This window comes from Osmerus eperlanus, chromosome 8 (assembly GCF_963692335.1).
Source record: "Osmerus eperlanus chromosome 8, fOsmEpe2.1, whole genome shotgun sequence".
Lineage (NCBI taxonomy): Eukaryota > Metazoa > Chordata > Actinopteri > Osmeriformes > Osmeridae > Osmerus > Osmerus eperlanus.
The window spans coordinates 10,417,953-10,441,573 of NC_085025.1; the positions used below are offsets into that span (position 1 = coordinate 10,417,953).

At 51.8% G+C, this 23,621-nt stretch overlaps 1 protein-coding gene across 1 annotated transcript in view; it reads right to left on the reverse strand.

The window, feature by feature from the left end:
• LOC134025209 (nesprin-1-like) overlaps positions 1-23,621 on the reverse strand; it is a 49,559-nt gene that overhangs the window by 15,617 nt on the left and 10,321 nt on the right. Inside the window, exons 14-44 of the mRNA XM_062468108.1 lie at positions 21,297-21,623; positions 20,977-21,129; positions 20,628-20,795; positions 20,088-20,264; positions 18,866-19,012; positions 18,640-18,765; positions 18,141-18,317; positions 17,389-17,654; positions 16,969-17,125; positions 16,587-16,876; positions 16,286-16,394; positions 14,489-16,105; positions 13,621-13,958; positions 13,381-13,525; positions 13,055-13,273; positions 11,939-12,231; positions 11,672-11,837; positions 11,335-11,490; positions 11,049-11,201; positions 10,157-10,339; positions 9,764-9,901; positions 9,410-9,595; positions 8,835-8,957; positions 8,566-8,748; positions 8,220-8,363; positions 5,957-6,166; positions 4,022-4,162; positions 2,308-2,424; positions 1,935-2,096; positions 1,232-1,444; positions 642-815 (exon numbers count right to left, since the gene is read on the reverse strand). Coding sequence (XP_062324092.1) covers positions 642-815; positions 1,232-1,444; positions 1,935-2,096; positions 2,308-2,424; positions 4,022-4,162; positions 5,957-6,166; positions 8,220-8,363; positions 8,566-8,748; positions 8,835-8,957; positions 9,410-9,595; positions 9,764-9,901; positions 10,157-10,339; positions 11,049-11,201; positions 11,335-11,490; positions 11,672-11,837; positions 11,939-12,231; positions 13,055-13,273; positions 13,381-13,525; positions 13,621-13,958; positions 14,489-16,105; positions 16,286-16,394; positions 16,587-16,876; positions 16,969-17,125; positions 17,389-17,654; positions 18,141-18,317; positions 18,640-18,765; positions 18,866-19,012; positions 20,088-20,264; positions 20,628-20,795; positions 20,977-21,129; positions 21,297-21,623 — 7,158 coding nt within the window. The remainder of the gene's footprint in view (positions 1-641; positions 816-1,231; positions 1,445-1,934; positions 2,097-2,307; positions 2,425-4,021; positions 4,163-5,956; positions 6,167-8,219; positions 8,364-8,565; positions 8,749-8,834; positions 8,958-9,409; positions 9,596-9,763; positions 9,902-10,156; positions 10,340-11,048; positions 11,202-11,334; positions 11,491-11,671; positions 11,838-11,938; positions 12,232-13,054; positions 13,274-13,380; positions 13,526-13,620; positions 13,959-14,488; positions 16,106-16,285; positions 16,395-16,586; positions 16,877-16,968; positions 17,126-17,388; positions 17,655-18,140; positions 18,318-18,639; positions 18,766-18,865; positions 19,013-20,087; positions 20,265-20,627; positions 20,796-20,976; positions 21,130-21,296; positions 21,624-23,621) is intronic.

The following is a 23,621-nucleotide window of genomic DNA, read 5'->3' on the forward strand; positions in this document are numbered from 1 at the left end:
GGTCCGTTGGTGGAATGTGAGGGAAACCAGCGGGGCTTCCCCCAAAGCTGGAGGAAGTCAGGGCAGAGAGGAGCAGAGAGGGAGAAGAATGGAGGGGGTTACTGAACCTAACGCTAACGCCCCGTAGAGGGCTTGGGGGGCACTAATCAAATTTAGGGAGCCTATTCAGAGGGGATCATCAGAATAATGGACTACTTTATTCCTGCTGATAGGCTCAAGTGCTGTGGTCAACAATCTCCTGGTACGGCTGGAGCCAGTGAAGTGAAGATGTATGGCTAGCGACAAGCCTCACATGAAGTTTTATACAAGTTGATCCCTGCTTAAACATATCGATACAGAGATGGAACTCACAACCAGAGAGCATGGCAGAAGGATCTTACATTTACATTTAGTCGGGGGGGACATTCCCCCCCGAGGCAAGTAGTGAAGTGCCTTGCACAAGGACACAACGTCATTTGGCACAGCCGGGAATCGAACTGGCAACCTTCTGATTACTAGCCCGCTTCCCTAACCGCTCAGCCACCTGACTCTTCTCAAGATCTCTCTAGTGCTTCCTTGTCCTCTCACCCAATGGCACGTAGACACCCAAACCGCTGTCCACAGTCCCTTATTGATGACGTTGTCACCGCACCCATGCCCACCTGACAATCGATCAGCTGCTCCTCCATGTCCATGTCCTCCTGGTTGGGCCGGAGGGCGGAGCTTAGCGTGGCGCGGGTGCTGAGCAGCCAATGGTCGAGCTCCTCGGCCTCGTTATGGTAACGCTGCAGCGCCTGCTCCTGACGCTGCTCCTCCAGCTGCTCGCTCAGACGCTCCTGCAGGGGGCGCCGCCACACACACACCACACACCACACGCAGTCAGGGGGGAGACGGAGAAGGTTCTGGATGTGGGCTGTAGCTCTGTTAGTGATGAAATGGCGGGTGGGAGGACGAGAGTGCTGGGATACTGTAGTTCTGGTCTCACAGTTCAGCGGTCGGCTTACTGGGGGACTCACAGACAGAGCTTAGATCTTTGTTGACAACGGTGATTGTCTTGGGTTGGCCCAGATAGGGTATTGATAGAGTAAAGACCATGGTAGCCACCGCTTCGATAAGGTTATGAGGTGAGGCTCTCGATAAGCTTGCTCAACTGACCCTCCAGCACAGTTAGAATCCCCCCCACTTATGGTGGGGTTGAGAGGCCGAGGCCTACATGGTGTGTCTGCTGTCCGGGGCCAGGCGGGCCACCCACCTCCAGAAGCTGTCTCTTCCCAGAGGCCTTCATGCGGATGGTGGCCATCCTCTCCCCCAGCACGGTGAGGGTGGAATGCAGGGCCAGCTGGTCCCCAGGGTCGCCCCCGTCGCTGTCGCTGTCCAGCCCCCCCTCGCAGCACAGCTCCTCGGAGAAGCAGGTCTGGAGCTCCACGATCTCGTCCTGCAGCATCAGGATCTCATCCATCACAGCCTGGGGAGGGAGGGATGTGGGGATAGGAGGGTGGTGTGGAGGAAGTGATGAATAGAAGGAGTGACGAGGCGGAGGGAGAGAGGGGCAGGCATGAGAGAGAGAGAGAGAAACCAAGCATTAAGAAGGAGATAGATGGGGGGGGGAGGAGTAGGTGGGGGGTAGGGAGGTTGAAAGAAGAACTTATTTTTGGCTACAGCGGTTTTCACTGTTCTTGTGCGGCACGTGAACCTCAACACACACTGCTGTGTTGCTCTACTGTTGGTATGGCAACAAGGAACACTGCCTGGGACTGTGTGTCCAGTGTCATTTACAGACCTCTCAATCTCACAGTGTATTCCTCCACTGCTAAGTTTATTATCCTGATAGCTTGGAGGCTATTTCCTCATCCAGGTGAATTCCTCCCTCTCTTCCACCTCAGTTCTACTCCAATTCTGTCCTGTGTCTCTTTCTTTCTCTCTTTCTCTAGCACACTCTGCCTCTCCCTGGGTACCTGGTGGGCAGCCATCTGGCTCTCCGGGCTCTTCTGTGCCTCCAGGCCCTCGTTGAGCGCCGCCTCGATGGACTCCATCTTGGTGGAGATGGACTGGAGGGACTCCTGGTAGTGCTGCTGACGCTCCAGGGCCTCGTACAGAGACTTCTGCTTCTCACTGATCTGAGGGGAGAGAGACGGAGGGAGAGGAAGAGGAGAATATGTTCAATCCTAATGCTGGCGCTCAGGACGAAAGGGTGAACATGCCAATCAGAGTCGCTTGTCCGAAGATGCTGAATGTGTGTCAACACAGTTTGTGTTTCAGATCAGTTGGTTCCGGGTCAGTTGGTTTCCTGGTTGTGTGTTCCGGGGTGTTGGTGTCGAGGGAGCGTACCACGTTCTTCAGGGTTTCCCAGGAGCGTTGCAGGTCATCCAGGTTGGCAGCTGCGCTGGTCTCCAGAGACGGGTCATACAGCTCCTGGAGAGGAGCTCTGCTCAGAGGGGTCCGACCCTACACCACATCACAGGACACCGTTTACATTTACATTTAGCAGACGCTCTTATCCAGAGCGACTTACATTAAGTACAGGGACATTCCCCGAGGCAAGTAGGGTGAAGTGCCATGCCCAAGGACACAACGTCATTATGCACAGCCAGGAATCGAACCGGTAACCTTCAGATTATTAGCCCGACTCCCTCAGCCACCTGACTCCTTTATGAGAGAGAGAGAGAGAGAGAGAGAGAGAGAGAGAGAGAGAGAGAGAGAGAGAGAGAGAGAGAGAGAGAGAGAGAGAGAGAGAGAGAGAGAGAGAGAGAGAGAGAGAGAGAGAGAATGCGTGTCTGGGGAGGGTGTGTGTGTTATTTGTGTGAGCTTTGAACTGTGGCCTGTATACAGGAGTCTACTGAGTGAAGGGGTAATTGATTTGACTGCTAATGTACTGTTAAAAAAAACACACCACATCTTGAAGTCTGCTAACGTACTGTAAATATCCCCACAACTTGAAGTCATTTCAAACTATAAAGAGACATTCTTCTGCAGCCAAATATTTATAGAGAAGATATGTTACACTTGGTCTGTTCTCAGTGTTTATCAATGTTGCCAGATAGCAAAACCAAGATACCTAGAACTACACTTATGTCATCAAGTAAATATACATCTGTCTGATTAGTGTCAAAGGTAACCTTCAAAATCTACAGATCTGATGACAGAAGTACATTATTTAGTTTGCGTTAAGACACACGCTAACACACACAATTATTTGGCATCACACACACACACACTAAAAATCCCAGCTTTGTGCTGGCTCTGTCTTGGGTCTGTGTGGGATTTTTCCACTGCAGATGACTGAGTTACAGTCCCATGAGTGCATCTCTCTCTTCTACCTCTCCTCACTCTTTCCTAGTTCAAGTTTCAAGCCATATGTAACAAGTACAAGTCTACATTGCAATTCTATGATCCTGCTCCTCTTGATCCCTAGAGCACCATATTAACCTATAATAATGATCTAAACCTTTAATTCATACTGTTAGTCCCAACCTATATTAACTAATATTCTTATTAACAACATCAACAAGACACCTAAAACCGTACGAATTTCAATATAGTTTGCAGCTCATTCACTGAATAATTCATTTACCTCACACTCTAAAACTCTTCCTTGTGTGTTCTCTCTCTAACTCATTCCTGTCCTCCTCCCTCAGTGTTTTAAAGTCTGCTCCTACGAGCTGCCTGCATGACACTGCCAAAACTAAACACATGGGGAGTCTGCTGTCTACTAGACTGGGAACATGGAGGTATGGAGGTCTGTCATTCTATGCAGTGTTTGACTTGGCTGACGATATGCTAAGCTAGCACAGCTATGCTAGCTTTGTCCACGACGTTCACTACTGCATTAGCCTGATAAGCGGTACAACAGCTGGTTAGCCAAAGCAGACGAATGCTGGTATAAGCGTAGAGAGGAGGGCATGTTTGGGGGTGGCGGGGGGGGTAGTCAATGGTGTCATTGGTTACAGTGAAAGGGTCATACTGCTTGGATGGTAGTGATGGCAGTGGGGGTGAGGGGGGGGGTCAAGGGGGATGGGTTGAGGGGTTTGGGATGATGCGGTACCTGGTTAAGGGGGGTATCAGCGTTAGCCCCCGGGGAGGGGGAGCGGCAGGCGGGAGGGGAGGAGACCTCACTGTTGGTGCCCTCCTCCCCGGACTCCTCCGTCACGGGGGAGAGGAGTGTGTGACAGCGGCCCGCCGTCATCTGGCCACGTGAGCACACACACACACAGAAACACAGGTGCAAACAAACCCACACACAGATAAGGAGAGAAGGGAACAAAGGAGGACCCGTCCAGAGAAAGAAAAAGAGAGAGAGAGAGAAAGAGACAGGGGGAAGAGAGAAGACCATATAAGCATTAGTAAGGTCGTGAAGGGTTTGAGGCTGGGTCTGGCAGAGTGGGCACACTGCTAATTGATTAGAAAGCTGGGGGAGGTCATTAGATACCATGGAAGAGAAACACGATCATGTGAGGAGAACCGACAGAGGACACCACAAAGCTTGTACAGTAGCTTTAGAGCACAGAAACCAGCGTAACTATGTGCTTTAGTAGAGTTGGTTTGGGCAATGGTTGACCCACAAGGACTTTACAGGATACATCAGGGGAAAGGAATGACTCCTGGCAGGAAGTAAGACACACACAGACACACACCAGCAGCAGTGTTTGAAGCCTTGTGAGCATGAGGTACCCGCATGTTTGTGCATCTGTATGAGTGTGTGTGTCTCTCTGTCTTCCTGTACGTGTATGTTCCCACAGAAGCGTTCACAAAAAAACTCCAAAATTACAGTTTCCCTTTGACCCAGCCTACTAAACACAGACCCTGTGGTCTCAACCCACCAGAGACGGGTTGAGTAGAGACCAGTAGACACACTAAAACAGTATTTCTGCCTACTCTGGGACTGCAGCTGGCTCTGCAGTATGCAGCACAGTGGCTTGGCCTGGCCTGGCCTGGGTGAGTATAAAGAGACAGGAGGGACAGGGCTGAAATGCAAGCTGAGCTCCACTGGGGCTGCAGTGAGAGGCCTTGTTACAAATCCCTCTCATTCCTGCCTCTCCTCCAGGCTCCATGATGCAACACTAGGCAATGTCCTGAACCCGCATGCTGGTGTGTGTGTGTGTGTGCTCTAACAGCAGTGCTAGGAAAGTTATGCAGCAGTCTGTACTACTAACATGCTTGTAGGGACCTACTTTGTGCAGAAATATAAAAAGGTCTGTACTCATTTAGTACAGAGATACAAGCACACACACACAGTACAGTATCCTGTTTCCTGAGCCGGTGGGACCAACAGCAGCATACACAGCTAGAGTGGGCCAGGCCGAACACAGCACAGAGGAGAGAGGGATGAGCAGAGAGCGTGGAGAAAAGTGACTACAGAGGTCTACACAGGGAGAGAAGTGACTGAAGTGACTATAGAGGTCTACACAGGGAGAGAAGTGACTACAGAGGTCTACACAGGGAGAAAAGTGACGACAGAGGTCTACACAGGGAGAAAAGTGACGACAGAGGTCTACACAGGGAGAGAAGTGACTACAGAGGTCTACACAGGGAGAGAAGTGACGACAGAGGTCTACACAGGGAGAGAAGTGACTACAGAGGTCTACACAGGGAGTGGTACGCCAGAGAGGCACGCAGACCCAGACAGCTGCAGGAGCATGACACAGGCAGCCGAGACGAGACCAGCGCAGACACAGACACGGTTCAGCATGCGGTGGGCCGAGGTGGAAGACACAGACACAGAGCACGCAAAATGGCAATGAAATGATGGGACAGCATGACAGGCAGAGTAGAGGAGAGGTATGGCTCGGTGTCGTCTTCACAGTGGGCCGGCAGAAAGCCATGCAGAGACACATGCAGGGGGGCAGGTGGACAGGGAGCCCAGGAAGAGGGGTAGTACAGGCACACACGCACATGCACGCACACACCCTTCCCATTCTATTTAAGAGTTGGGGGGGGGGGGGGAAGGTCCTTAAACTCAGAGAAGCCTAGAGTGTCTCACCATGACAACAGAGGGGTGTGTGGCGGGCGTCTGCTTGGCCGGCGGCGGGAGCTCCTCGTCGCTGAGCTCGTCCACGCCGTCCGACAGGCCGTCCACCTCGCTGACCGTCAGCAGCATGGTGGCGTGCTTGGCCTTCACAGTCAGCATCTTACACTTGGAGTGGAGCGAGGCGATCTGCTCCTGGTAGCCCCGGATCTTCAGTGCCAGCCCCTGTCAAAACATGAGCACCCCCGGGGTCAGCCCCCAACGTGGTACGGTCCACAATAGAAAATCAATACTGCCTGGGTGAAGTCCCTGAGAATAGGGGTGTTTTCAGCGTTGGATGCGGTGTGAAGGAGAGTACCGGCGCGCGAGGAGTAAGTGGAGCGAGCGCATTTCTCTTCTCTGTCTCTCTGGCTGGCAGTCTCTGTGTGTTTGTGTGTGTGCGGGAGAGAATAGCGCTGGGTCTGTCACTGTGACACACACACACTGGGCTGTCTATGAGCCAATCAGAGTAGCGGAGAGGCGGGCGAGTCACGGCAGCAGCTAGCTCGATAGGCAGGATGTTTGGTCGAGAGAGAGACTAACTGAATAAATTCAAATCTCTCCTCCACTCTCAACCAAACACAAAGGGAGTCGAGAGAGGCAGGAAGTGATCTCACGGCTCCCCCCTCCTTCCTCCACTTCCTTCCTCCAATCCTGAAGAAGATTCCTTATAACAAAAGAGGTTGGGGGAAAGGGTGACAGAGAGGGTGTCAAATTACTGCCTTGTTATGGCATTGAGGTAAGGCTCCTCCTCTCTCTCCCGCCCCCTCTCCTTCCTTCCCTCCCTCCTTCCCTCTCCCTCTCTCTACCAGATGGCCAATGCTCCGATAATCAGGTCATGTGACTTAGTGGGGCAGTGGACCTGCAGTTAACAACTCAGCTTATTCAACCAGTAACGACTCGACACAACAAACACACACTGCCAGCCAGCCAAACCCTAGCTCTGCACTAGCGCTCTCTCTCTGCACTAGCGAGACGGGTGTGTTTGGGGGGCTGTAAATACCGGCAATCAAGCAAGAATGTGTCTGTGGTCCAACCTTTATCTCTCTCTCTCTTAATCTCTGTTGCTCGCTCTCTTCCACCCTCTCTCTTTCATTCTCTCTCTCCCTCTCTCTCTGCGGGAGTGATCAAACACACACACTCAGCAAACTAAGACCGCAGTGTAAGGCTCGGGACTTGAAAGCTGCAGGCAACGGATGCTGCAGTCAACTGAGGTGGAACTACTCTGCATCGGCCCCCCTTCCTACGGTACATCTACTGTGAGAATGCAAATCAGGTAGCACAAGAAGTTTGTTTTAGACTCAGAGAGACAGCAACATTCTTCTGCACCATCATTCACCATTCAGCTGAGCACTTCAATAACTTCAGTACCAACCGACTTGGTTGGGTCTGGAAGAAACTAGAACTGTCTTTCATGGAAAGAAGCTGACTTGATGATCATACTGATGCCTGAGGATGTGTTTGTGTGCCGCCATTGTGCCGTTCTGCATATCGGTGTGCGCACACACACACACACACACGTTACCTTTAGTGGAAGTTCATAGAGAAAGATGATTATGCGCACAGGAAATATGAGTCATCACAGACATCAAATAAGTTCAAATAAGCGCTCTCTCTCTCTCCTTCTCTTCGCTCTCTCTCTCTATTATATCTCCATCAGCAGAACACTTTGAAGCTGAAGTGGGTGACCCAATTGTAAAATCCAATAAAAGACATTGAAATTGCACGTTAATTTCCCTAGACGTAGTAGCTTATGGGCTGGGTAGGACCACAAGACTGTGTTGAGTAGACTGCTTTGTTTGGTGTTGAGCTTAAGGACGCGATGAGTCTCAAACAGCCGTGTCAAGTCTGACACCTGCTGAGGGACTGAAACACAGCGTGGGCATACAAGTGAACCTGCAGTACGGAGATGCCTTTTAGTCTAATGAAGAATTTGTATTATTGGCAAGTGAAGAGAATGATACTAGCTTCACATCTAAATGGCTAAACGGACTGGCTTTCTACTGTTTATATTGACCTCCTCCCCCCCCACCACAGTGTTCGGTACACTTTGTAATGTCAACATGTCTGACCTCCACTGACCAGGTTTACGACGTTCCTGTGCCATTTGACAACAACAGTCAGCACATATGAAGAATGGAGATGACATCGTCTCACTAATCATGACCTGGGTTACATTGTAAGTGTGTTTGTACGCTTCAATAGTGCTTCATTGCACGTATGTGTGTGTGTGTCTGACCTCATGATGGTGGATCTGGGCCTGCAGCTCCTGGATGTTGCTGGTTGAGACGGGCCGGTCCTGGATGATGCGGTGGGCCTCTTCTATCAGCCTCTGCAGGTTCTTCACTTCCTGTTCGTACTGCTCGTACTGCACCACGGCCTCCTGGGAAAACGGGATTGAACACTCCCTCAGACCACAAGCTTTCTCGCCGCTCTCACATAGACAGACGCATTTTCACATCATCCTGATTTCCCATCCAAACGTCTTTATTTCTTTGCGTGTCATCTGGTTATTGCCGTTATCCCGTCATTGACTCGTTCCGCTTCTACAGGATTTGCCGGGCGCGTGGCGCCCTCTAGTGTACCTGCAGGATGTTGCACTGCTGGATGGTGGTGTGCTGCAGCTGGCTGGCCTCCTGCTGCAGGCTCTGGGCCGTCCTGCAGATGGGCAGGCTGGCCACTACCTCCTCTGGCAGCCGGAGGGCGCTCTGGCACTGCTGCAGCGTTTGCACCTGCTGCTTGAAGCCCTCCATCTCCACCAACACACGCTGTGGGGGAGCAGAGGAAGACGGGGTTGTGGGGGAGGAGAGGAGGGATGCCTTCACAGTTGCTGTGTGTGTGTGTGTGTGTGTACCTGTCTGTGTGTGAGCTGTTCTCTGAGGCTGAGCCTGGCCAGGTCTGGAGACGTGAGTGTGACCTGAGCCTGGTCTAGACTGGCATGCAGGCTCTTCACCTCCGACTCCAGACGCACCATGTCCTGCAGAGAGAGAGAAGAAGAACAGTTGCAGGTTCATTGTTCTGGGCCCCAACAATGTAGACTTTTAACAGAATGTAGCCCTTAATATGTAGCCCTGCCTGCTGCATTTCAACCAGATTGAGATCAGATTAGGAAATTAAGGGAATCAAGAGGGGAATGTGGGTGTAATGGCATACAATGGCCACCTGGGGACACTGTGGTTACACACCACTCAGGGTAGTGGACCCCCTCCCAAACATTCCCTCATTCAAATGACTGGAATTTCCTGTATTTATTGGGCAGTATTCTAAACAGGAGTTACACCTCAATAACAAAAGCACAATGGTTTCTAATAGTATAGGAGGTTTAAGAGGGGGGCCAGACTAGAGGCCCTCAAGGTTGTTGTTGTTCATCATAGCCCACAGTCCCCTGGTGTTCCAGGGGCATTGGGGCTGGGTGACCAGGTGTGTTACCTTGGCGGCGTCCTGCAGACTCTGCAGGCGTGTCCTGGCCCTCTGCTGCAGCTCCTGGGTTCGTCGGCTCAGGTGAGATACCTGCTGGCTCCACCCCTCAGTCTGGAGCACCTCCCCCAGCTGCCCCTCCCTTTCTCCCATGGCCTCCAGGTCACCGTGGAGACCGCGGCACTCGCGCAGCAACGCCTGTTGCCATGGTAATGTAGAACGTTGATGTGAAGAGGGATGAAAACACAGTAATCAAACATCAGTAGTGTGTATTTTACAACTTCTTGCTGAGGAGTCCTAGTGAGATAGTGAGATGGTTTAATCAACCAGGCCGTAGATTAAGTCACTCTGGGGTGATGAACCCACCTGGTGGGCTCTGATTTGCTCCTGCAGCTGAGAGGCGGTACTCCAGACGATCTGGCCAGTGACTAGGGCTTCTGCTTTCTCTGCCCATGCCAGGAGGAACACCTTCATGCCCTTATACTCCTCCCACTGCCGCTCTGCCTGCTCGGGAGTGGTGGGCGGGGGGGGGGGGGGGTACGAGGAAAAGAAGGGAAAAGACTGAGAACATGGACAGGCTTTTGGAGACCACTGCGTGCTCAAATGTTTAAGTAAAGAAAATAAACATGTTGATGGAGCCCAAGAACCAGTCTCTACATATCAAGGTATCCTTTAATCACAACAGCTTGTTTCAAATTATGTTTAGTGTGGATAGATTGATGGATGGATGAATGGATGGAGAGATGACGCATCGGTCACCTTCTTCAGCCGGCTGGCCCTGTCCTGGGCCTGCAGCATGGTCTGGCGCTGAGACTCTGCCAGCCTGGCCAGGCCGTCAGCCAGCTGTTTACACAGCAGAGGGTTCTGCTCGCCGAACTCCTGCACCGCCGTGCCCAGCTCTGCCAGGGAGCGAGCGCAGCCCACACACTCCTCACACAGACCCTGGGGGAGGGGGGGGGGGGGGGTGGAGAGAAAGGAGAGAAAGAGGGGTGGGCAGATTGAGAGAGGGAGAAAGGGAGGATAGAGAAAGGAGAGAACAGGTGGAGGAAGGGAATTGAGAGAGAGGAAGGGGATAGAAAAGAGGGTAGTAGGGGAAGGGGAGGACATGGAGGGGTACAGAGGAAGGGGGAGGGTGAAAGGGAGGGTGGATTGTGGACAGTGTGAGAGACCAGGAGTGGGTGGGGGGAAGGGTTGAGTGAAGAGGGGGTTAAGAGGGGGCCCATGAATGGAGATAAAGGGGGATTGGGGGGGAAGGATCCAAAAAGGGTTGGAGAGAGACAGGAACGAGTGAACGGTAAACATCGGCAAATAGCTCACCCCATGTGGCTAACTGTATCTGTTTGAAGTGAAGATAAAACACTTTCACCAAACATACGGATAGAGACCCCAAAGGAGACAGGCCTTAAGGAGAGGATACAGGGAAGGAAGGAGACAGGGGAGAGGGAGAGGAGGGGGGGTAAAATCCCATCTGGAATATTTCTCATGAAAGTGGGTCAGTCTTGAAGAGAAGGGGGAGTTCAAGACTTCAAACAACCCACATGCCACAGGCACACACATCAGTCATTAACCTCGAGGTCTGTTAAATAAACAGCAGGGTTTGGCTGGGGTTAATTGCATGGTAATGAGTCTATCAGCTGGACTCCTCGTTTACCTTGGTGAGCTCCTTGGCCTGCTCCAGGTCGGAAGCCTTCTCTCCAAGCTTCAGGGAGATGTTCTTCAGCTTGCCCTCCATCTCCTGCAGTCTGGAGATGAAATCCTCCTTCACGTCTCTGGTCTGCTGGACCTCCCTCTCCCTCGCCTGGACCTGACACAGTCACAGAGAGGAGACAGAAAATGTGGTACCGGATCTACAGATTCATCTTTAAACAATAGGCAATATGACCCAGATTTGGAGACCCTCGAGTAAACTGATGGGAAGAGCCGGGGGTGAGGGGTACCTGGTCCTCAGCCGATCCCAGGGCGAGAGCCACTTCGGCCAGCTGCATGCTGAGCTCTGAGGGCAGGGCGGCCTGGAGGTCCTGGTACTTGTTCTGCTGCAGCTCCGCCATGCGCTCCACACTCTGGCGCCTACTGATGACCTCACCATGGGCCGTCTGCATGACCGGGTTGGAAGGTGTTACTTACTGAAGGCTGTGTGAGTATGTGCAAGTGTGCGCGTGTTTACAAAACTCAAACTAGATAAGACAGCTTTCTTAAGATACTCGTGCTTAGTTACAGATTGTTTGTGTCTGTACGTGTGTTGGTTCCTGACTGTGAGCCTGTGTCTCCTCCCACCTCCAGCTCATGCAGCAGAGATTCCAGGTCTGCCGTGGGGCTGAGCAGCAGGCCTCGGGTGTCCTGGATCCAGCCTCTCACCAGGCCCAGCTCCCTCTCCACCTCCTCCCTCTCCCTCAGCTCCTGCTGCACCTGCGCCCGGCTGGAACGCACCAGCAGCGCCAGGCTGGAGACACGCACAGGTTGAGAGGCGGAGCCATCCGCAATCAATAGCGAGACGCACCTACCCACAACGCACACGCGGAAACGCACATCCTCAGGATTTACCTCTCGTAGCGCTCCTGCAAGGTCCTGATCTCCTCAAGGCAGGAGGTCTCATCTCCTCCCTTCTCTGGGCTCCTTTCCTCCTTCTCCCCCTCTTTCGGCTCCTCTTCCCGCCTCAGGCGGAGGGTGTGTTGCCCCAGCAGGGCCAGGGCGGACTGCTCGCGGTCCAGCTCCTGGTTGAAGGAGTCGTGGTACTCCAGCAGGCTCTGGAGCGCCGCCCTGCTGGCAGCCTTCTCCACAGTGCTGTCGGGGACACGGCCGTGGAGGTCTGTGGAGACGGAGCGCACCTTCTCCATCTGGGGATGGGGTGGGGGAGTCGTGTGTCGAAGGGCGGGGAGTTAGGAAGACGCATCCATATTTAATTGTACTTTTTCTTTATTATCTGCTGCTGTAGCTACTGTACCACTAGTCTTTCTCTGGTCCACACAATGCACAACATTTCAAACGAACCAACCACTATCAACAATGCATTTTTAAAGAAAGAAAATTCCTTATCAGAAAATGTGATGGGTTATTTTATTTTAATTTTATATAATCCTAAAATAGGAGATAGGTATGACTAGGTTTTATCTCATATATGGAGTTGGTTCACTGTAACAATGTCCTCCTGGGTCTCTTGTTAGATACTGCCTTTTATGGCCCAGGAAGAAGTCCAGAGCAGTGACTCATTCGTGAAGAATGATCTCATGTCCAGTTGAACAAAGAGGTTATAGAAAGCCACTGGACAACAAGAATGTGCCACATCGAGACATATGACCACTTCCTGATCCAAAGACCTCATTTCCTTCCCAGAAGCATTGCTTTGTGGGACAGGGATGTGTCAGAAGCAGTTGGAAGGCGGGAAAATACTTCCTGACTAAGATTTGGCGGGATCTAGGCACTGGCATTCTGCCTGGAATGACATCACCACACACACACACACTAGTTTAGTGTTTAGAGTAGAGGCTGTGAGCTCTGCTAGCATGTGTGAGTGGTGATCCAAATACACATGCAGAAGGTTAGTGTATAACATTGCTGGCTGTGCCATACTGTAGGTAGTTTAACGCATTACAGTACAGTCTTACTGTATTGACAGTGTGACATTTATATGGTATATATACACACAGTATATTCCCCTACCTTTTCAGAGAAACTTCTCCAGTCTCTGGCTGTGTCTTCCAGCACCCTCTCTTGGGCTTGCGATGTGCTGCGTAACCGACTCCAGCGTTGCCATAGTGATGACACCGAGTGGCTGACGACAACTTTACTGGACTCTGAACCAACCCGCTCCAGGTCTGCCCCCTTCTCTCTCAGAGCACACAGGGGGCGCTCCAACCCATCAATCTGGGTCACCAAAGACTGGAGGGAGGGGGGGAGGGGGGACAGAGCGGGGAGCAGAAGAGAAAAATAATCAAAAGGACAGTTTCAAAAAACTGATCTAAATATAGAAATAAAATCATATTTACCTTGTAATCCTGGAGCTTGTCCTCTGCTTCTTGGCTATTGGCTGCTTTGGCCGTGGAAAACAATGCAATTCTTCTTCCTGTTTCGTTCATCTGTCTAATCATCTCCTCTTTCTCCTTCTGGAAGGAGCACCATGGAGCAGCACAGCTAATGACAGACAAATAAGATATGGGAGTCCTGAATTGCAATTCCAATACCATTTAGAATAATGCAGTTAATGTATCTAACACACACACACACACCTCTGCAGGTTCTCCTGGTGTGTCCTCAGTTCTTCTTTGACCTCTGTACTTTTCATTTTGACTCCTTCCAAACTCTCTCTTAGCACCTTCGTTTCTCCTGGCCCAATCAGACCCTCCAGTTGGAGATTGACGGTCTCTAACTCCTCTAGCCCAGACGTGAATGCCTGTTCCAGGACAGAAATCTCCTCCAGCTCCCTTAGGCTTGCATCCTGGTTCTCCAGCTCCACTCCAAGGCTGGCTCTCTGGAGGACAGCCCCAGCCAGGTGCAGCCATCGCTGGGTAGACTGCTGAGCTGAGGGGTGCCTCTGGACGAGGGACAGGGCCTTACCCAGACTCATCTTAGTAATGGCGATAAGAAAGTTAGATTATGAGAATACCCTCATTGGAAAGTATATTCACTGTCCAAAAACTGTTTCACTTGTGCAGGTCAAATGTCAAAAATCCCTACTGAGACATTGGACTTTTTTTAGTTCCCTCTATTTCATTCAAAAGAGAAACCATTAGCAGGTGATTTCATTTTGGACATGTAAATTGTTAGGCCTCTTGAATTAAGTGCCCTTTAAGTACTTATCAAAACGTTATTTCTGTTCTGCAGTGCACTCAACTGGTCAATTATGACTTCCCATTGAGGCTCCCTGAGCAGGTTTATATTGATATTATGCGGCAGAGAGAAATGGGAGCATTTTTTCAACAGGTTCAGGCCATGAATGATGGAATGAGTCAAAACCACTAAAATGTTATACAATACTAAATTCCTCAAAAGCTTAAAAAAAGAAGCCTACTGTCGTGTACTGCATAGAAGCTTGCCATTTCAATTTCCATCACACATGGAATCTAGACATTCACAGACCCAAGGTGAAGAACTTACCTGTTTGGCCGCCACTGCTTGTTGAACATCAAAGGCCAGTTTAGCCAGCTCCTTGAGGTCGTCCTCTACGTGTGGCGGAATGGTCTTCTTCTTACTACTGTACCTCTGCTTCTCTCTGCTGCCCAGGACATCTGCCTTCCTCAGCCTTGACTTCACCTCCCCCTCCACCACATTCAGTCTTCTCACTTCCTCTTGAACCATCTCCACGTTTACCCCCGGAAGGGTCAAAGGTTGACTTAACTTGTCTTTCAAACTATTCAGCCAATTGGACATTCCATCAATCTCTGTTTTGAAATCTTCATCCTCCTCACATTGGTTTTCACACAGTCTAATGCGTTGTTTGACCTCTGTCTGAATGGAATATAGCTCTTCCTTTCGTGAGGTCACTTCCTCCTTTAAGGCCTGGATGGCAGTAGGGTCATAGTTCAAACAAAGCTCCTCAGCCTGTTGGCTCAGTCTCTCCAGCTGAGAGCTCACCCCTTCCAAACTCCCAACCAGCTTGTGAAGCCTCGCAAGTCTGTCTGTTGTTTTAAGGTGCGACTCTGACTCCAGTTTGACCAGCTCCTCCTGAACAGACCTCAGGCCACAGTCTAGCTGGGCTGATGTTGCGTTATGTTCTCCCAATGTCTTCGACGATTCACCTAAATGGTTCACCGACCCGTCAATCAACCTCTTCAGCGAATCGTGAAGATGGACCAGACGCCATGTCTCCTCAGGTCTGCATCGGAGACCCCTGCTCAGAAAGCCCTCAGTCTTCCCCCTCAGCTCCCTCACAGCAGGGCTGAGGTGGGATAGACTCTCAGCTAAATCTTTGTGTTCCTGACAAAGGCGATCGACGTCCTCCTCTCTGAGGCTGATTCTCTGCTTTCCCAAAGTGTCAAACTGCTCCTGAAGCTCCTCCAGTGCATTCTGAGTGATGTCGAAGAAGGTGTCAAACTCTTTCCTTTCGGAGATGGCGTGCTGCAGTCTGTCTTTTTTCTCTTTGGCTTGCGCTAGGATGCTGTTGTACTGTTGTGGGAGGGCGTTGAGCTTCTCATCCAGGTAGCAGTGGTCCACCTCATTCAGGGAGGGAAGAATCTCCTGGCCCACTCTCTGGACAATGAGGAGGAGGTTTTCATATTCCAACGCTTGCTCTAGAACATTCTGAAACTTCGATAGTTGAGCCTGCAGTTCCACGTCACCGTCCTTGTCCGTGACGCTAACTTCAGGGAATGTCACGACTTCGGCCTGTCTCAGCCAATGGCAAGTCTTATTCAGGTCGACCTGGAAGTACTTCCGAGAGGTCAGGGCCTTCTCCAAGTCCTGAACCCGCTGGGTGATCTTCTGGATTGCCGTGTTGAAGAGTCTCTGAAGGTCCTCCAGCCTGGCTAGCGTCTCCCCCCTCTCCTCGTCGGTGGCGTCCGTCTCCAGGACTCGTCCTTGGGTCCGGAGAGAGGCCAGCTCCCCCTCGTACGCCCGCAGGCCGCTCTGGACGCCACGGCACGCGCCCACCTGCTTGGTCAGATCCTCGGGGAGCAGAGACATGCGGTCGTCCACCAAGGCCTTCCTCTCCTGCTGCTGCACCCAGGACAGCGCCCTTCCCAGGCCTTGCAGGAACTGCGTCCGCTCCGTAAAGGCCTACGGAATAACAGTAAACAGATTTGGATTTGTGAACTAACTGATCCGTTCTTTAGATAAGAGAAGTCGGGAATCTATCAGTAACGCATGAGGAGGTTTTTCATGGTCAGGTGGCGTGCTTGTCTTTTTAAAACCCTTATATGAAAGAAAAATGATTGGAGTGAAAGACAAGATGGCTACCTTGCTGAGGTACTTCCTCCTCTGGGTCACCCTTGCTCCCAGGGCCTCTACTTCAGCCTGGGCCTGGAGGACCAGCTGCTGCAGACGCCTCCTCTCGCTCAGCCCCAGCCTGATTGGCCGATTGATTAACTGATTATTTACTTGACATTGCATTGAGTTCACAGGCATGCATCGCAACATAGGTCTTCTCATCAGAGGATAAAAAGTGTTGGGGAAAACAGGAAAACAATGTCCAATGTGGCACTTCATGGATTTGTTAAAAACCAAACACACGATGACAGTCGAGGGTTAAGGTGATTACCTGGACTCCACGGCCTGGGCCTCGCTCACCGCCTGGGCTAGCAGCTGCTGCCTGGCCTCCAGCTCCACACACACACTCAGGTGGTCAAACAGGAAGCTCTGGGCCAGGTCTGGTGGGGGGCTGGTCTTCAGGGCAGAGGTGAGGGCGGGTCGCTGCTCCTCTACCCACTGCCGGGCCTCCCTCAGCTGGGCCTCCACGCGGGCCAGCTCCTCCAGGGTGTGGGCCGAGGCCTGGATCTTCCCCTGGATCAAGCTCTCCAGCTGGGCCCAGCGCTGCTCCAGGTACCCCACCTGCAGATCCCAGACAAAAGGTTGTGGTTGAGCGGATAGAACACGACAAGGACGGGGTGGTGTGGAAGTATTGGTGGAGGTTCCAGGGTTACCTGTTGTTTGATGAGCTCCTTGTCCAGCAGGCTGAGGCGAGGCAGGACAGCTTGCCTCTGGTCTCTCAGCTCCTCCAAAGTCCCCCCCTGCTCCTTCAGGTCGCTGGACAGCTTCCTCAGGGCCTGCAGGTGCTCGCTGGTGCTCTCTGTGTCCGCTCTGACACACACACGCACACACACACACACACACACACACACACACACACACACACACACACACACACACACACACACACACACACACACACACACACACACACACACACACACACACACACACACACACACACACACACACACACACGGGAAAAGTGATTAGTGTGTATGTCTGAGAAAGAGAGCTGTGTGGATGGATGTATATTGTTGCATAACGTATGGATGAATAACAGTTGGATGAACACACACATGGTCTTTCCGTACCTGGCCAGGTAGTCCCACTCTCTGGACACCTGGTGGAAGAGCTCCTCCACGGCGGCCACACACTCCTGGTACTCCCCGCTCCGCTGCATGTCCTCCCCCCTCTGGGTCTCCAGCTCCTCGGCTCTCTGGCCCAGCTCCTGCCAAGCCCTCTTCAGACCGGCTACCTCCTCCAGGGCGGGGCAGTCCCGGCCCCCCGTCAGCCCCGACACAGCCTCTCTCAGCTGGGCTGCCTCGGCCTGTCTGTCCCTGATCTGCTGGAGGAACTCCTGGAACGATAGACGACGGGTTTGTTATTGAGTTGTGGAAATGTGGAAATCTCCAAGCCAAGTGAGGGGCTGGTTAACTGACTCTCAAATAATGGGCACAGATGCAACGGCATATGGAATATGGCCTGGCGTTATGGAACATGGCCTGGCGTTATGGAACATTATGGAACGTGGGCCCACTCTGAAATGGGGCATTGTCCTGTGAGGCGCCACTGATTGCTGAATAGAAACCTTGGCCCAAGAGTAGGGCGGCTAACTCGGATGAAAATGGAGGGGCTGCTCAACCCTGCTGTCCTTACTCAAACTTGTATCTACTTGAATTGATATGACACTGAGTTGCAGATCGGGAGAAAATCAGCAACACTCTGAATGATTGATCAACTGGTCAATCTCTCCAGCTCTTCATTAATAACCTTTTCCATCTATCCATCCAGTCCATCTATCTATCTATCCCTCCCTCCCTCCCTCCCTCCTCCCTGCTCTGACCTGGGCCTGGTCCAGCTGGTTCTGGGCGATCTTGGCCTCCAGCTCTGCAGGTCTCCTGCTCAGGTTGTGGAGCTGCAGCTCCGTCTCTCTCAGCTGGGCCTCCAGGTCGGAGCGCTGCTCCCGAACGTCCCTCCAGCTGTCAGCCACCTCCTCGCACAGCAGCATCCTCTCCTCGATCTGAGGAGCAGCAGGAAGCAAAAGGGGGGAACGTTCAGGGACGCACAGCTGCACGACGGATCGCACCGCTCACAGTTACACGGACGCCCTGAAGTCATATCGATGACTCGGGCATTGTCGTTCACGGTAGGAAGTGCTATCGTTGCACATCCCAAGAACAATCAAGAACGTCCAACTTTGAAAGTGGGTTACACCCCACACACCCAATCATCCACCCAATCATCCACCCAATCATCCACCCAAATCATAAAAAAAACTGGGTCTGGTCGACATGAACTGTGGTGTTGTGGTGCTTCTCCACGGCTCCCTCTCTCTGCCTCACCTGCAGCTTGACCTGCTGGATGTCTGTCGCCGTCTCCCTCACCCTCTGCTCAGCCAGGTCGCAGGTGGAGCACACCAGCTGCAGGTAGGTACTGGCCTGCTCCTGCAGAGTCCGCTCCTGCTTCACCTGATAACACACCATCACCACCACACACAGATATTTACTGCCAGTAGATTACACACAGGAGGTGGTTGCGTCAGCCTACGGGGTGGTGCAGGTGAGCGACCTGTAGTAGCGCATCCTCCAGGCTCAGGGGGGGGTGTGCAGGGGGCTCGGGCTCCACGGAGGCAGAGGCCAGCCAGGTCTGACACTGCTGCAGGGCATCCTGGAGGCTCACATGTCTCTGGAGCTCCCTGTCCAAACTCTGGTAGACCTGGAGATGAGGGGGGGGGGGGGGGGGAGAGAGTGAGAACGAAAGGAAAAACAATGGAAATCTTAAGACTCAAAAACTTCTGCTGGACTCATTATAAAGCCTTTGGCGACAATTGTTTTTCCGTACGAAAACGAGACACTACAAAACGCTGCCCAATTAATTTCCATAATTCCAAATCAGCGTCTTCCCTCTGAAAAGACAATAGTGCAGCATGGTTAGGGCCCTGTGTGTTTGACAGGTGTTGAATGTGAAGGCGTCCCTAATCTACAGAGAAGACAACAGCAGCAGGACATGATTGACATCGTTAATATGAGGGCCTTAGGGGGGGGCTTGGTCAATAACAGACATGTGTTGGCCCGGTGCCTGGCAGAGTTGGCAGAGGATAGGAGGTTGGCAAGGTGGCAGGGTGCCGGGGGCGACAGGAGGGGTGTGGTATTAGACAGCGCCGGGCTGTGGCACTGACTGACTTTTGGCAAGCATGGCACGGCTGGAACACCAGTTATGGGATTGGCACAGTCCTGTTGATAGAGTGTGTGGCTGGATCCACGGGTTGCCAGGTTGGCTGTATAATAATGGTGTCGGGAGGGAAGCTAAGTTGACAGGGTGGATGTTGCCAAAATGACAGAGTGGAGGTGGATTAGAGAGGGTTGCCATATTTGGTGAATAGCGTGACCCATTTTGGCTCATACAGATTAAATCAACTTGACAGAGACTGCACAGGGATTAATAAAGTAGGATTGAGAGAGTGGTTTTGGCTGGTGCAGTTGGTTAGCGTTGGCATGGGTGGTGCTAGTCTGCGCTGGCAGGGCCCTCTGGTTTGGCGGTGAAGGTCAGTCTTGAGAGAAGGTGCTTAGATGTCCAAATGGGTATGGATTAAGGGAATGCTTGTGCCAGCGTGATATCAACAAATTGGCTTCGCTGTGGTGTGCATGTGTGTGTGTGTTGGCGTGAAGGTTTGTGTCTCTTTTAATTGTACTTCCGTCAAGTTCCTCACTCTCTCTCTCCCCCCAAACACAACCATCCCTCTCTCTCCCCTCCACCCTTCCCACCCTCCCTCCCTCCCCTCCGTCCTCACTCTCTGTGCTGTGCTGCAGATGGCAGAGTAGCTGTCCCTGGTGCCCTGCTGATGGGCCTGGACCTGCTGCCTTAGTCTGTTCTGCACGCGCTCAGTGCAGCCCCGCACCAGGTCCTCGCCACGCTCCTTCAGCCCTGCCAGGCGGTCCTCGAACCCTGCTATCTCCTCCATGATGGCCTGAGGAGAGCACACACACAATACAGACACAAAGACAAGCAGTCTGGGTGTTACTCAGGGTGAATGGTCAAGGACAACATCAAAGACAGCTTGTGGAGAATCCTCAGAGCCAAAAGACGGGATTGGATCGGACAACTGGACTCAAGCAGAGGTCAAATGACACAGTCGAGAAGAAAATGGGGTCTTTGTGCTGTGTCTCACAGACTGAAGTCTGGATATATTGTGGTTGATTATGGAGTGAAAAAGTTGAAAAGGTTAACTGGTTTGTCAATGTGAAAAGTCACGATTCAATGAACTGGATGAAAAACCATTGTCCTGAAATGGAATGACATGAATATACCACAGCATACGAAGTGGTCATACCTTATGGCTGGCTAGCAGCTGAGTGGCTGCCTCGAGGCCGCCACCCAAAGAGGGGTCAGGGGTCACCATCCTGCTGGACATCTGTAGGAGCCACCTTTCCACTTCCTGTAGCTCGCTGTGGTACGCTTCCTGCTCTTTCACCTGGCCCTCCAGATGATGCACATGGGCCTGACACACACACACCAGTCATTAACGTTAATGTATATCAAAGGAATACTGCGGTATTGCTCGGGCTAATTGCGAAGTAATGAGTTTTACCATGCAAACCATTTTTTATTTTTTTTACATTTATGATTTGTGTCAAACGTGTGGCAAACACGTCTGGTGTTCCTGGGTGCGTCCTGCTCACCTTGGCCGTACCGCACAGGTCTGCGTAGTCGGCCTGCAGACGGAGCATGTTGTCCCTGACGGAGGGGTAGTGGACGGAGGCCAGCAGGGCCTCCCCCTTCTCCACCACCGACCTTACCGCGGGGTCCCTGGACTGGACCGTCTGGAGCAGGGCCTGAGGGGGGAAGAGAAGGGATGGGAGGAAGGGGAGGGAGAAAGGAGGAGGTGGGACAGAGTAAGAAAAAGAGAAGGAAAGACAACGTGTAACCTTGTAGTGTACTTAGGGGTCAGTGGTGTCTGAGGTTAAGGGTGAAAGGTCACAGAAAGGGTCCCATATTCTACCTTGTACTTAGCTAGCTGGGCCCTCCTCTGGTACAGCTCAGCCTTGGGTTCCAGGGGCCCGCTGAGCACTGCCTTGGTCTCCAGCAGCCACTGGGCCTGGGCCTTGTACCGGTCCTGGAACTCCCTGGCCAGCAGCACAGCACGCTCAAGGGAGCCTTGCTCCTGTCGTAGCCCACCAGCGAGCTCCTCCAGCTGGGATAGGCGGGCCTCCACCTCACCTCCCAGACTCTCAGCCCCAGAGTCCTCCAGGAAGCCGGCAGCCCGCTCCGCCTTCTCTCTCAGGGACTTGAGGAGGGAGTGGCCATGCTGGAGCTCAGACTGGAGAGACTGGAGAGAGAGAGACAGAGAGTCAGAGAGTCAGCAATATATAGAAGGATTTCTGAATATCATCTTCATGTTATTGATTTTTTTTAAGCCCCCACAGGGTGAGTTTGTAATAAACTCTACACCATTACAATATGAAGTAAGTAAGTAAGTAAGTAAGACTTTATTTATATAGCACTTTTCATACAAGAATTGCAGCTCAAAGTGCTTTACATAAAATCAACAAAACAATAATACAAGTGTTGATCTAAACTAGCCGCACTCTATCTGCGGTCTCTCGAATCCATCTTAGATCCGAGCTGCCACTTGCAGTTTCTAATACACAAGACAAGACAAGGTAAACATGAGGAAAGAGGAGGAAAAAAGGCAACACCCAGACAATGCTCCTAGAGGAGTACAGTGTGGGAACAGACAAAAACCTCAGCACATAAGTACAACAACATTTACAAAAACAGGCGAAGGCGTTGGATGGGGGTGGGGGGGTGGTGATATCTGTAGTAGGTGAAAGTTAATGTGTGAGTAGGTCTGGGTTGGCGCCCTCGACCTAGGCCACAATCAGTCCGATTCTCCCTATGCAGATTGTGTTGGCCAGGAGACATCCTTGGTCATGACCCAGGCAGAGACCAAACCACAGATGTCGGTGGGGGGGGGGGGAAGGGAGGAGCAAGATAGTCTCGCTTCAGCGCTCTCCAGGGGAAGGGATGGAAGGGGTGGAAACAGAGGAACAGAACCATCACCAAACAAATACCTTCAAACATTACACTTTATTACTGCATGCTTCCCCTGACTTTCAACACCAGCATCTTCACACAAACACACACACACAGACACACACACAAAAGCACATTTCTTTGTTCCTCAGACAACCTTGGCGTCTCTTCTGCTTGGTTACAGAAGCTCCGCCCCCTCCTGAGGAGGGCTTTGAACCTGGCAGGAGAGACAGCATGGTGAGACCGCTGTCAGACCCACACTGGAGCGTGCGGTCAGAACGCGGTCAGAGTGGCAAGACCACAGAGGAGTCATATGAAAGGAGAGACCAATTACCGGACAGAGTCAGTAGGGGGTTTCCAGGGCAACCAACACACACTCGCCCTCTCTCACACACACACACTCCACAATCTCTCCTCACCCTCTCTTTCTCATCTCACACACATCCACTCTCTTATGGTACTTATTTCCCTCAACAGGGCACCATCATGTGCCCTATAGTTTCCACACAGGAGAGGAGGGCTTCAGCAAGCTCCCCTGACAGGCTCGCTCCCTTCTGATGATGCGCTAACAAGATGAGTGTGTCCACGCGCGCACACACCTCGTACAGCTCTTAATGATGTCTGCAGGCACGGGGCTTCCTAGCGAGGTCCATCTCCCTTCATCATGGCTCCTCAGTACGTTCAGCGTGATCTTATAGGATACACACATGTATGGATTTAGGTGTAGACTGGTGTAGACTGGTGAGCTAACAATGTTTATGCACCACTGTAGTAGCGTGTGAAGACATATACTTGAATGGAACTGCTGAAATTAACTTTTTATTGTATACCCTTGTATGCACACACTTTGTGTGACCTGGACTCTATTTGCGCTTGCACACAAGAGCTCTTATTCGCATAAAATCAAGCTGTGTCATTACCTGCAAGACAATTAAACCCAGCAGGAAGGCACTGGATATTATTCCAAGCTAATTTGTTCGCTTCTCTTTTCTGCACAACATCTCGACACACTAACAGGGTCTGTGTCTGTGTTTACATACTTCGGTGTACACTGGCTCAATCTGGTGGCACTTAACAATGGTTGCTCCAACACAACAATTTCCACCAGCTACATCCCAAACCCGCAATAATAAACCATGTTGAATTGTCCCCTGCAGTGATATTGGCTTTCACACTAACAGTATCTATCTGTATGGCCTTTGGTTAATATGCACAATGGCACGCTCTTGTAGATAAAAAACGTTCCCTGTTCAATATGCCTGTCTTCAGCCCAGTAATCATGTAAATCAGT